The sequence below is a fragment of the Aptenodytes forsteri genome, unplaced genomic scaffold, assembly GCF_000699145.1.
Source record: "Aptenodytes forsteri isolate BGI_AS27 unplaced genomic scaffold, ASM69914v1 Scaffold323, whole genome shotgun sequence".
Lineage (NCBI taxonomy): Eukaryota > Metazoa > Chordata > Aves > Sphenisciformes > Spheniscidae > Aptenodytes > Aptenodytes forsteri.
In genome coordinates, this window is record NW_008795323.1 from 737,822 (window position 1) to 750,976 (window position 13,155).

The window sequence follows — 13,155 nt, forward strand, 5'->3', positions numbered from 1 at the left end:
AAGGTTCCTTTACATGTGGGAGGAAAAAATTGGCTCTCCCTCCTGCCGATGAGTAAAATCAAACTACAACAAAATTCATTTTCTGTAGCATCAAATCAAAACTATTTCCTATTATTGAAGCAATATTCCTTCAAATGAAACCTTTAGACTGTAAACAAAAGGTTTACATACTCCTGTGTAGAAACACTTAGAAGGCAGTAATTTGAGTACAAAAAACCCCATGAAAATGAAGAATGGGGATTAAAAAAAGCGAGACCCCATTCATTAGTTGAAAACATAAGAAACATACATTGCTACAGAGATACCTTAAAAATATATATGGTTGTAAACGGGAATTCTGTCTGACACATTCTCTATTTGAATGCAGTCCTGCTCCTGCATTAACTGACTATAATGAAAACACAAAAACTATACAAAGCATACCATTCATTTTGTGTTTACGCTTATGTCTACCCATGAATTCTGTAACAATTAAAGAATCCTAAACTATCTTCTTGGAAAGGCATTTCAATATTCCTAAAAATATCAAAGTTTCTAAAATTAAAACTCCAGCTGCATTGTACAAATAACCTCAATATGCATTCAACAAAAGCAAGAAGGAAATCTGGCACGTACAGACTATTATGAAGTGCTACACAAAAAAACCAACAACCCTTTAGAAAGCATCAGACCTCAGGAATACCAAATTGAGAGGAAATATTCAGCCTGGAGTCATATGGGGATTATCTTGAGAAACATCTACAAAAAAAACCCCCTAAAGCAGGCATAAATCAGAGCGCTACACCCAACACATGATAGCCATTCATTCTCACAGGAAGAGCACATTGTGAACAGTGTTTTGAGAGACAAAACAAAGTTCACAGAACAGGGAAATATTGGGAAACAGATAAATCAACGCTCAATTTAATTCCATTCCATTTTTTCATCTGGCTCCTGAAGATTCAATACTTAATAAGTTTGTATTTTGTTATTCACATGCAATGCAATGCCAACCATCGTCCTTGTTTCATTTTTGGTGAAAAAAACCCCCAACCACACAATACATAATGTAATCCCTGAGATATGTATTTTTAATATCTGGAAGACAGTTGCAAGACATGACCCTGAAATCATCTTGTCTCAATTTTGCAAGTGATCTCCGTTTATACACACATTAAAAACTGTCAGAATAATGCCAATTTATCAGGATACAACAATGGTTTTGTTAAAAATTCAAAAAAGTATCTTTATAATATGCCACCATGTGTGATGAAACACAAGTAATAAAAACTTGAACTCAAAATATTCTATGAAAATATTATGGTAATAAAAAGTATATAATATGATAATACTTTGGATACTAAATGATATAAAATACAAAAAAAGTATTAATAGCATTGCTAAAAACAAAGCTTAAGTGAACTTGAATCAATACCTTGAACAGGGATTTCAGCATAGCTTGGTCTTTTGTCTGTCAGCGTAGCAAGGGGTTTTGAAGCTGAGATTGGTCCACTTATAGAATGCCTCTGAAATGGAAAAATACTTGTGTCAAACATAATCTGAAGATAAAAAACAAATATGGAATTGCAGAATCAGTTTTAGAAACTCAGATATGACATTATTACTGATTTAAAAGAACTAAAAAAAAGACCCTTTAAAAATACTTAGTGAAAAAGGGCGTGTCCTCTTTACCTGTTCCTTTTGCCAATCTGAATGTATATACACACACTGTGCATTGATATCATAACATTTCCTTGTTTAAACTTAAACCTGTTCCTCAAACCAATGTTGCAAATGAAGGTTGTCAATTCTCTTGCAGTTTTTGTATTAATTTTCACATTCATTTACATTTTGTTTGTACAAACCTGTTCTGGTTAAACTTGATGTGTTTAAACTAATACAACCTCCTATATGTAGCCAAGATTTTAGTGCTTGATTTGTGTTATTAACATATGCCTTACAGCTTTGTGGCTTTTCCTGGAAAATTAGGATAATGGTGTATTGGGTGTAGTGACATGAACTACCGTTTGCTAAGAAAAACCCTACTGAAGAAACTATTTTTTATTCAGACTGTCAAGAGCTTTTGTTACCACATATTTAACTGCGATGCTCAACTGAAGAGAGACATTTCATTAAGTATTTGTCAAACATAACAAAACACAAATAAAATTATTTTTTCTTTCTAAGGTCACCTTAATTTCTGTTCTGCTCTAAACTAGCTACGAAACGGATTTTTTCAAGTTTTATGTAAAATATTTAGCAGTGCATGGGTTCTAGCAGCTTGAAGTGTAAGTACACCATCAGAGATGCGTTAGGTCTTGCACACAATACTTAACCACAGGACAACACTGAAATTAGCATTTTAGTATCACACAAATGAACTCTACAATGCAATAATTACTCTTACACTTACTGAAACTCATATTCAGTAGCTGAAGACTCAGGGAAGACCATCCACAATCATTCTTTTTTAAATTAAACATTTCAAAGAGCCTATTGCAAATTATAGTACATTCTTTATTCACCCTGTCCTTTCTATTAAATTCCTATATTTAATCACAATCAGTCCAGTAATGTGTTTATCCTGAAAACTCTTTCAGCTCTCCATCTGGCCCAAGATTAGATGAGAAGGTTAAATGAGCCTTATCTTTGTAAGATGATAAAGGTCAGATGTTTCTCATGCCAAATCATGTAGGCAAGACAGACAAATCCAAAACTGTGATTAAAAAAAAGTTAACAGCATATACTTTGCAGCATCCCATAGCACAGGCAGGATTACAGGGCTACTTATTCATCATTTAGAGTCAAACTAGAGTTACGCTTTTGTGCTAGAAATCAAATGGGAAAAACAACTGCCAACCATCTAAGAATCTAATTCCAAAATATAGCATGAAGAATTTCATCACTTCGTATATCATAAGTCCTGCATGTGCACTACAAAGATTATTCCTTTAAATGTGCAGATGAAAGTGACTGCAATTGTGAGCCATGCACAGAAGTGCCTACAACAGCTTGCCGTAAGAGCTGGTATTTCAAACCTGCATTAACTTTAAAGTTCACGTCACCTACTTAGGAATTTTTTTTTTTTTTAAATAAAGGACAAGGACCCTATCAAAGTGAGACACACCCCACACACCCCCCCCACTCACCTACTTAGGAATTTTTTTTTTTTTTAATAAAGGACAAGGACCCTATCAAAGTGAGACACACCCCACACACCCCCCCCACTCCCCCCCAAAAAAAGGAAACCACTATAATAGAGTTGGATAATGAGGTTAAAAGAGAAACATTTCGTCATTTTGTCTAGCTTTGGGATTGTCATTACAAAGACAGCATAGTACAGAACTTCAGCCAGGAAACAAACGTATGTACAGAGCAGGCACAGTACTGGATAACCATATACCTTTATCACTTTCTCAGCTTCTGGATATCACTTAAAAACAAACATCCTTTACGGATATTGTCAGAATATGGTCGTATTACTCAACTGATAACTTGCTGCGTACTGGTCTTGTCTCCTTGCTATAAAATGAACTATTTGTCTTTTTGCTCCTGTTGACACTGCAGACAGGGCTTACCTTCACTGTTGCTAGTTCTTTATTACATATCTTACTATTACAACTACCGGTAGTAACGTAGTGACTAACACACAGCAAATTAGAGGAAAATGAACCAACTAATGTTTATCTAGTTCCACTTGGCAACATCTATATAGTAGTAATAGTGCACAAGTCTCTTGGAGAATAATTTTTCCTGAAACATTTTACAAGTGTTAGAAAGTTTTCTGCTTGACTGAGCTTTTGTTGAATTTGCAGATCAGCCATTCCTCATTTCACTTACAAAACAAAACACATCTGATGTGCAATCAAACACGTACGGATCCTACCAATCCCTTTATAAATACCTTTTTTTCTTCAACTAGAAATACATTCTAAAACCCACTTAACTGCTAAACACCATTTGTCCTTTACACTAGTGTTCAAACTCCTCAACACTAAATGAAAGGATCAAAAGTTTGGAGGAATCACATGCTTTTGAGGCAATTCATGGAGACTACTAACGGGACAGAAATTACTAAAGATGCTTTGCAATCTGTGATCATCTTCTTATTCATCCTACATTGAGGTCTAGCAGAAGAAAATGCTAGAAACTTTAAGGACTACTTTTGATGTGGTGTATAAAGAAAATTGTTCACAGTGTTAAATAACATTTTTATGTAGTAGTCTCTGTATAACAGAATTACAGTAACAGATAAAGTTAAAGATGCTAAGATCAACAGGTACTTTCTCACAGCCATTCCTGATTTGAAGATAAAGTTTCTGCTTGCCACCTATGACTCTCCTCAGATTTTTTCCTTTTTTTTTGGGGGGTGGTGGTGGTGGTTGTTGTTGTTGTGGTTTGTTTTTTTTTTTGTAAGATCAGTAACAACTCCAGAGAGGAACCAGCACACAGGTAAAAAAGTAAAAGAGGACAAACACCTGACACTTCAAATTTGAGGCAGAACTATGGCAGGATGAACTAATCCCTTAAACTCCAAATATTTTGCTTCTAACTCTTCATCCCTGCGTCTGTTATTGGCTATGGAAGGAAACATGACCTTCAACCACTACCAGGTACCTATTCCTGATCACTTTGCACTTCAGCACATACTTCAATGAAGTACTTCATGCCAATGCACCTACACATGGCAATTTCAAAACACACACAGTTCTTCACATATTAAGTAGTTAAGATATGGAAGTCTTTGACACTGAATTGCTTGGAGCCTGAAAGTTTATATGCTCAAAGCAAAGCAGTACATTCAATGGTGACTAGTGAATCTGAAACCACATCTACTTCAGAGTCCTCCAGCTATGAAACAGAAAAAGAAAGTACTTGGGTAAAGCAGCAGATATGCTTCCTTGTCCTTATATACCTCCCTAGGCATCTGCTTTGGTCACTCTCAGTGGCATACCAGACTAGCTAAGCTTTGGGCTAACTCAGCAGGGTTGTTTTTACATTCTGAAGAGCATTCTCTTCATACCTCTCTTCCTAAATTGTTTTGCAGTATTGCTAAGCGCTATGGTAAATAACAGCTATGTTCCACTGCAGGCTTGGACCTGAAGCCAGAAAGGGGTTTGTTTGCTTGTTTTCAGTTGCAAAAATGTATCCAAGAATGTATCTCCTCATACATACACATATTACTGTAAAGAAAAATAAACAAAGCAAACAAAAACTCCCCAAGACTGAGGAAATTCATGACACAGTCCAACACAAAAATGAAGCGATACGCATAATTCAGAGAGGGCACATGTTGATGCATCTGTACTTGGGAGAATCTTTTTGCAACCAATTCATCTTATCATAATATCAAAATTGTGCCAGTTTCTCAGTAGGTGCCCATGTAAATATTTCCCCTGTGACAGCATTTAAAAGCAACTGAGATTAATGATAATAAACCTTGCAACACCCATACAGAGATCAACCCTTCCACTACTCAAGATCTTAAACTATGGATGACTTCTATAAGGTGGGAGCCGATAGGTCAACTCACATAGTGACTACTTATTAAAATCTTGCTTTTCAATTCAAGAGAGAAAAAACCACAGACAAAAAATACAAAAAAAATTGCATACAACACAACAGTAGAAAACAAGGCAGTAATATGAAAATAAAGAAAAGGAAAAGATTATGAAAATTGATTTTGAACCCGAACCTCTTCTTTCTCGAGCAGAAAATATTCTTTAAATACAATTTACATAACTGAGGTCACAAAACCCAGTTGCCTTCTGGATAATTACAAATACTTTCAAGAAAACCACCTATCTTCAAAAAGACAATAGAAGCTGTTCTCATTTACACACCCTCCCCTTTGTTTTTCAGGCAATGTTTCCCACTAATGAGTATCCAGCTGTTAATGACTTGGTTCTATACCAGAAGTTCAATTCAAAATTCAAGTAATTCTGGCAGATCGAGAACATCAAATAAGAGCTGTAAACCTGAGCAGGTTTGCAGTATTCTAAGAGATTACTTTGGTTCATGGTTAATTTACAGGTAAATAAAGTGAAGTAAGCCTTAGGCTTCATCAAAAACTCTTCTGCCTGCCAAAGCTCTGGCCTGGCCTTTTAGGACATGAGATTGCCTCTTCCTAGAAGAGCACAGAAATAAACAGAAATATAAAGACAGATCAATAGGAACAAAGCATCTGTCAGAGAACTTGTCACATTTAACTACTTTAGAAAACTGCTGTCAAGAGTGAGCCCCAGGAAATAGCAGAAGCTCTCACAAAAAAACATTTAATTCTTTCTCTTTGCTTTGAGGCTATCTGTTTGTTTCATGAAATTCACTCTTAAATGAATAAAAGCTACACTAGTCTGAGCACAGGAGAACAGTCAGACTGTTCCAGGTACTGTTCCTTGAGCACTAAAAGCCAATGGATTTATTACCAAAACATTATGCTGACCTATAGTAAAAATGAAGTTTTGGTAGTTCTGGTTAGTAATATCTTGAAGGCAACAGGCGGAATACTGACATTAAAGGAGTAAAACATATAGTACATTCTTTGATTTTTCTTTGTGAAGCTGGTCCCATCTGCTTTGTCCTTAAACTTGTTGGCTTTTGCCAAAATCTCACTTCACGCAGCTAGTGAGATAATAAAACCAGCAGTGATCTGTAAAGCTGAGCATTAGAGTACTGATGAAGCAATCTTAGTGTACCTAGGCTCCTGCAGCTGACCAGATGGACAAAGCTTCAGAGGGGACAGGACAAAATACACAGTACAATCACCAACCGGCCAAACTCTCAGTCAGTACAAAATGAACAAACATAATCAATTCACAATGATTTTATTCCTCTCTGGTCAGGTCTGCTATCAAAAGCCCATGCAACATGGGATACATTTCTACTGATGATTGCTGACAGATTCTGCACAGATCTCAGTCCATTGCCTGGAGGGGACTACTGCTGTTTCCATGCCAGGCACAGGACTAAGAACTGACAAACAGCAACTCTAAAACTAAGGAATGCAGATAAAGTTTTCCTCCCATGCTTCTCAGTAGCAGAGGAATAGCAAGGGTTGGGAACATTTAACAACAATTTCCAAATTATGCCAAATCTTGTATTTACAACATGGTTGTCAGTGAAAGACTCTTTTGTTAGACTGAACATTTTAGTAATTACTTACTTGAGGCAACATTTTATCATTATGTCCCCACAAAGTCAGCCAATTTTTGTGTATTACCACCTGTAGTTCCACATGCTCTTCTTTACAAAGAAGGATTAAGTGCAGTCATAAAACGCCTACCTGCATAGGGGATACAGCAGCAGCCGGGGGAGTTTTCATGGGACTTGGGCTCAGGGGAGTGCGAGGAATTGTGGCAGCAGCAGGGCTTGGAACTAGCAGAAACAGAAAGGAAGCCACCGTGAGCATTGCACTGTTTTGCAGCGAAACAGAAGACTGGCTGTTATAGCGAACTCTTGCCTTATACTTTACATTACTAGTTTTACCAGATCACATCTTTCAGAATTTCAATTAGTAACTGACTGCAAAATCATTTAAAAGTATGCCTACACATTTACTCCTCTGTAATTACATTCATTTTCTGTCTTGAATATATCATCCATGGTAAAAACATAAGTTTACTGGGGGTGGACAAGGCTAAGGTGCAGGATACTATTACCCTGGCAGATGTAAATGATGGCATTACTAGTTCTCTGATCTCCAGATAATTAAAGAGATGGTAGCAGGCTCCTGGGTCTGCCAGTAAGACAAGATAGATAACATATATTACCTCCTTCTCCTTTCTCATTTCTAATCAAAGTCCACAGGTACTACATATTATATGACAGTCCCTGAAATTTTGGGATTAAACAAATAACATGTTTAGAAATGTATGAAAACAGAGAAATACTGAGTTGGTGAATCAGTCATCTGATTATTTAACAGCATGATTAGACATGAATGCTGAGGAAGAAGGAAGATAGAAGCTTGAAATAAAAGATTAAAAAGAAGGGAGAGGTGATTTATCATTTTACCAAACTAACTCTGGCAAGAAAGCACCTTTATCCAATAACAGATTAAAAAAACCTTCAAAATTAACACTAGGAAATTAAAAATCTGTAAATACCTATGAACAAAGAGAACAAGTGTGGAAATGGAGCCATTTACAGCATCGCCAAGTAATACAGAGATGCTTCTATACCTTAACAAATTTTCAGGTTATAAGCAATGAAAAATAATTTGCCATGCACAGTACAGTACTTTAAGTCTCTCTGGTAATATAGTCTACTTCTAGCTAAGCCTTTTTACATCGAAGACTTACAGTGACATTATTGTAAACGAAGTTCAAAGCCAAAAGGCCTGGCGAGGGAAGTATTTTGATCCATACAAAGTCTCATATGCAGTCAAAGTTAGAACTCGAGTGTTTCTCATTTCAGGATAATTACTTGGATTTCTTATTCTGCTCATTTATAGAGAAGGACAACAGCACCTGTTCCACTATCAGAGAATTATAGTAAAATCCATTGTCTCAACAGTGAGATCCTTTTCATTTTAGAAAATATTCCCTATATTTTTTAACAGGTGATACTGGCTGGACTTTATTTTTAACTTTCATCAGCACTTTGACTATAAGAATCTAAGTTATTAAAAGAAACAAACTCAGCTCCAGTTATTACATGGTTTTTAGAATGCTTAATTTGGCACATTAAGTTTATGTTTTAATAGTCAGGCTGAAATCAGCTGTGCTTCCAGCTACAATTATGTGTGTAATATGTGTTTATGTATTTATAATATATGGGAGCATTGAATCAAAGCGTCCAACATATGAGTCATTGGCAATGCAACAGTGAAGAAAAAAGAAAGACAAGACAAAAAAACGATGCTTGCACTTAACCACAGTGAATTATCTGTTGTGCAATCTAATTTAGGTTGGTTTGTTTCAGCCATCACTTATAGGTCATGACAGTACAATAAAACGACTTACCTTTGAATTAGCTAAGTCATTGGAAGTGTCCATGTCAACATACGCAAAATCAAAACTTGGTACAGCTACTACACTGGTTGAAAATTATTACCTTGGGAGGCACTGTCAAATGACTTGATGAGCGTTTTTACAGTAGGAGTTGGCTCTGAGGAGGTGGATGATCTGCGACTCAGGCCCATTCCTTGTCTCAGAGCTGCCAAATCTCTCTCTACAGCATTCATGTAATTGTACACTCGACCACGTTCCTCTTCCTGCCTGAAATCAATATACAACCCATTTAAGGCATTTAAAAAACATTTTAACATGCAAAGTCTTAAAAAAATCAACACAAATTTGAAGCCAAATTAAAATCGATGGTCCAAATCGGTCATTACAGTAACCTAGTTTTCTTTCCACTGTAATTTAGAAATAGATTATCAACCTAAATTATCACTAAGTTCTTACTATTTGTCAGCAAGAGAGCTTAAGCACCAGGTGAAAATTCTATCAAATCAATACTTGATTTAAGGCTTAATTTCTGCTCCTATCTCTCAAACACACACATGTACACATGGATGGAAAAAATTAAGCCTTAAGCATTTCACCATTTCACATGAAAATAATCAGCTCACAGGGGAGAATTTTTTTTCCACCTGCATAAACAGAAAACAATTTAAATGAGTACCAGGATGGCAAGAATACATTTCTGGCATACGCCTTTACGCAGCATATGAATCAGTTTCGAAAAAAAAATTTAGATTTTTAGTACAGAATATTTATGGTGGTTAGTGTATTCAGTGTCACTCACAAGACAAGAATTGTTTAAAGCAACCTATTTTCTACAGTCGGCAATAATTAAACATTGACTGATTTTTGCTTCACACACTGTAATAGACTTTCCTACCACCTTCCCTCCAATACAGTAGCTATACCACTTCCACTGAATCTGATTCGGTTGCCTCTTTGTTCTTTGTCTGCAGTGTACCAAATGTCAGAAGATGCTTGTGTATAGATAATAATGAATATACTGACCAGAATCAGCAAGCCAATTCTACCTTCAAAAGTGCAACTGTAACCTCAAAGGTTTACTTGCAAGCAGTAATTGAACAATTACAATTCTGGCTGAAATGTATTAGTAAGAATCATTCATATTACTTAATTTGGTGATCTTACTTCAGATAAGATGCCTTACACCCACCACTCATTCATCCAGATAATTTTCCATTTCCAGTGTAACCAGTCTGCTCTTCCTACCATCAGCTTTTCCCCAAGTTCCATAGCCTGCATTACCTCATATCCAGCTGGGTTAAGTGTCATGTATCCTACAAAATGCCCATCCATGTGGAAAAAAATTGTTTAATATTTACACATCACAAACAACCATTACTGTAATTGTAAGCTATACATGTATTCAATCCCTAGAGACAATGTAGTCAGGATTCAAATGGTGCTGTCCAAGATGTTCCTATTCTATGGATTTGAGGACATTAATACTTCTGAAAGACATATAACTCAGTTTCTAAATAACTGTACCACCTAATTCAAGCCACAATACACCACAGTTTGAATTGTTTTTATTTAAAATGTACACAAAGCATCTCTAATTATTTCCAGAAACAATTATCAGTGGAAAGAAAACAGTACAAGATATATGCAGAGTTAGACAAGGGTTTCTTCTTGGGTAAAAATCCAGCTGTATTTTTCACCATATCAAAAGTCTTGGCTGCTAATAAGAAGTATTAATGATGGTACAGAAAAGCCAGCACTGCTTGTTTTTTGCACTGAGGGAAGTTAAATCATGTCCAGCTGTTAAACAGGAAAAATCCTCCACTTCAACCTGGTTTTGCAAAAGCGCCAAACTGAATATTCTTGGTTGGATTAAGTATACAGTATAAAGAAACAAATATTGTTCTTGTAAGTTTACCTATTTTGACCCCTGAAAGCCTTCGTAAAGCAGCTTGTTGAAATACAGATCCTCACAGTAAGAGCATTTATGAACTTCCAGAGTCTCAATAATAGTCAAGATACTGGATTTCCAAAATTGTACCCCCCCTACAAAAGAGACAATACCCCTGTTGTCTTTTGCATACTTGCGTGACTTTATTTCCTCCAACTCTTTAGTGAGCTTCTCATTTTTCTCCTGAGCTTCATGTAATCTACGCTTCAGGTCTCCTATCTCTTCCTGGGCCTCAGACTTTATATCATTTGCTATAACCACTGCAGTCTGTAGATCAGCTTGGAACTGACGCCATTCTGCTGACTCCTCCTGTAAGTAAATAAAACTTTAAATTTAAAGCAGCAGCAAGAATTTTGAAGTTAAAAATAAAAGTTATCCTTATTAGTCATAGTTTCCCTATGCTGTTACAGGAAACAATTTACAGGAACGATAAAGGCCCTCATCTCTGGCATTAGGCACAACCTAACTTACAATTCTTCTTAAATTGAAGAAATTTTGCTGGAAATAACTAGACTTCCAAAGTCATGAATTCCTTTTCTAGAAACAAAGAAAATGTTCAAAGTGGAGAGGGGAAAAAAAATAATATTAAACTACGCATCAGAAGACACAGGAACATTTTCTCCCAAGCCCAACGCCATATCTTTGTGACACTGAGAATTTTTCAGAAGTTAATTCTTTAGTCTCTGTAGGTTAGTAAATATATTCCCATATGATGCCTGTGTCTCAGAAATAATTATTTTAATGGTATTACATCACATCATACTACCTTTTCACAATTTCACATTCAGGTCTTATGATATTCCAAGTTAATAATTTATTGAGTTTTTAGGTTTTAACGTACCCGGAGTCTCCTGTGAAGATTCTTTATCTCTCTTTCCATGTCATGCTTTTGCTGCTGAAGCTTTTTAACTGTATCTGGAAAGAAAGTCAAATTATCTGTAAGATCTTAGTCAGGGATCTATTTACTTAAAAAAGAGTAACTGAAACAATCTGCAAATCTTTTTAAAAACTTACTCAGAGAATACATTTTTATAACCAAAGACATCTGGAGAAAAATAGTATGAGCAGAAACAATTTGACAGAAAGTGTCAATAGGTACATACTTCTCTATGACTGGTGAGGGGAACAGCATAAGCAAACTCAATTCTTATATAAATCCCAGTGTCTTCTCCACCCTTCACAATATTAAAATGACAAAGCAATAACAAAGAGCAAATAAACAAGGTAGGTAATTTAACATGGAAGGATCCTAAAAACATGGATGTCTGGGGGTTTTCGCTTTTCAAACGTAAGCTGCAGCTACACAAAGCCTTTTGATTCACAATTTACTCCCTGCCACAAAGCAGCTGGCATAACACTCACAGCCATGCCTTCAACAGGGATAAAATTCTACTCACGTCCTCAAGAATCTTACATTCTTGTCTATCAAGCTACTATTTGAAGTTGAAACAAGCTATATTTACAGCAAAGGGATAAACAGTCTATGAGATCATGTTATGAAAGAGGTGGTCCCTTAAATCTGTCAGCAGCTATACAAAAGGGTATGCAGCTTGATCACCACCAACTCCTCATGCGGCGTCTGACAGACTGGCTACTGCAATTATTATTCATTTGTTACTTCATTCAATACACAAGGACAATGTGATTGATTACTCCATTCTTATAACTAAGCAACTAATGAAGAAGAACACAGCATAAATTTCTAATTAGTGTGTCACTTCACTGATCTTTGGATTCTAGGATGATTTTATTTCTGTAGCATCGTGTAGCTATTTCCAAACTGTAAAAATGATGGGCCAACTGACTGAATGCATTTTTTTGTTCAGGTTCATTATTCCAAGACCTGCTGGAAACAAATATTTTTCCTGTATATTAGCAATGCTCTTTCCACAAAAAGGTTGAAGGTGCCTAATAAACTTAGGCTGTTCAAAATACAAAACCTTGGCAAAAATCTATGGAACTGCATAATAAACGTTTGAATAGTCAGAAGATAGGTATATACATTCATACAAACAGATGGATACAGTAAAGTTTTGCGACTCTCATTTTCTAACATGAAAAACTTTCCAGTGCTTTTATTTCAGTATCAGGTCTCAGGAAAACCAGTAAACCAGGGTTTATTCAAAGTTACTTGTTCTGCCAATACCTACCAGCGTCTTCCCAAGTAAGCCTGTACCTTCAGTACTCCTGGTCTTTTGCCAAAGGGCTTTTCTTAACAATAAAAATGAGGCTATGGCAGACTAAATGGAAAATAGTAAGCATTTCAAAACGTTTAAA

General features: G+C 35.9%; 1 protein-coding gene across 1 annotated transcript in view; it reads right to left on the bottom strand.

Annotated features, from left to right (window-relative positions):
- The window catches only part of SPECC1L (sperm antigen with calponin homology and coiled-coil domains 1 like), a 56,135-nt gene that overhangs the window by 26,920 nt on the left and 16,060 nt on the right, over nt 1–13,155 (bottom strand). The window contains exons 5-9 of the mRNA XM_009279983.2: nt 11,720–11,793; nt 11,012–11,187; nt 9,034–9,197; nt 7,262–7,353; nt 1,415–1,505 (exon numbers count right to left, since the gene is read on the bottom strand). Of these exons, the coding sequence (XP_009278258.1) occupies nt 1,415–1,505; nt 7,262–7,353; nt 9,034–9,197; nt 11,012–11,187; nt 11,720–11,793 (597 nt within the window). The remainder of the gene's footprint in view (nt 1–1,414; nt 1,506–7,261; nt 7,354–9,033; nt 9,198–11,011; nt 11,188–11,719; nt 11,794–13,155) is intronic.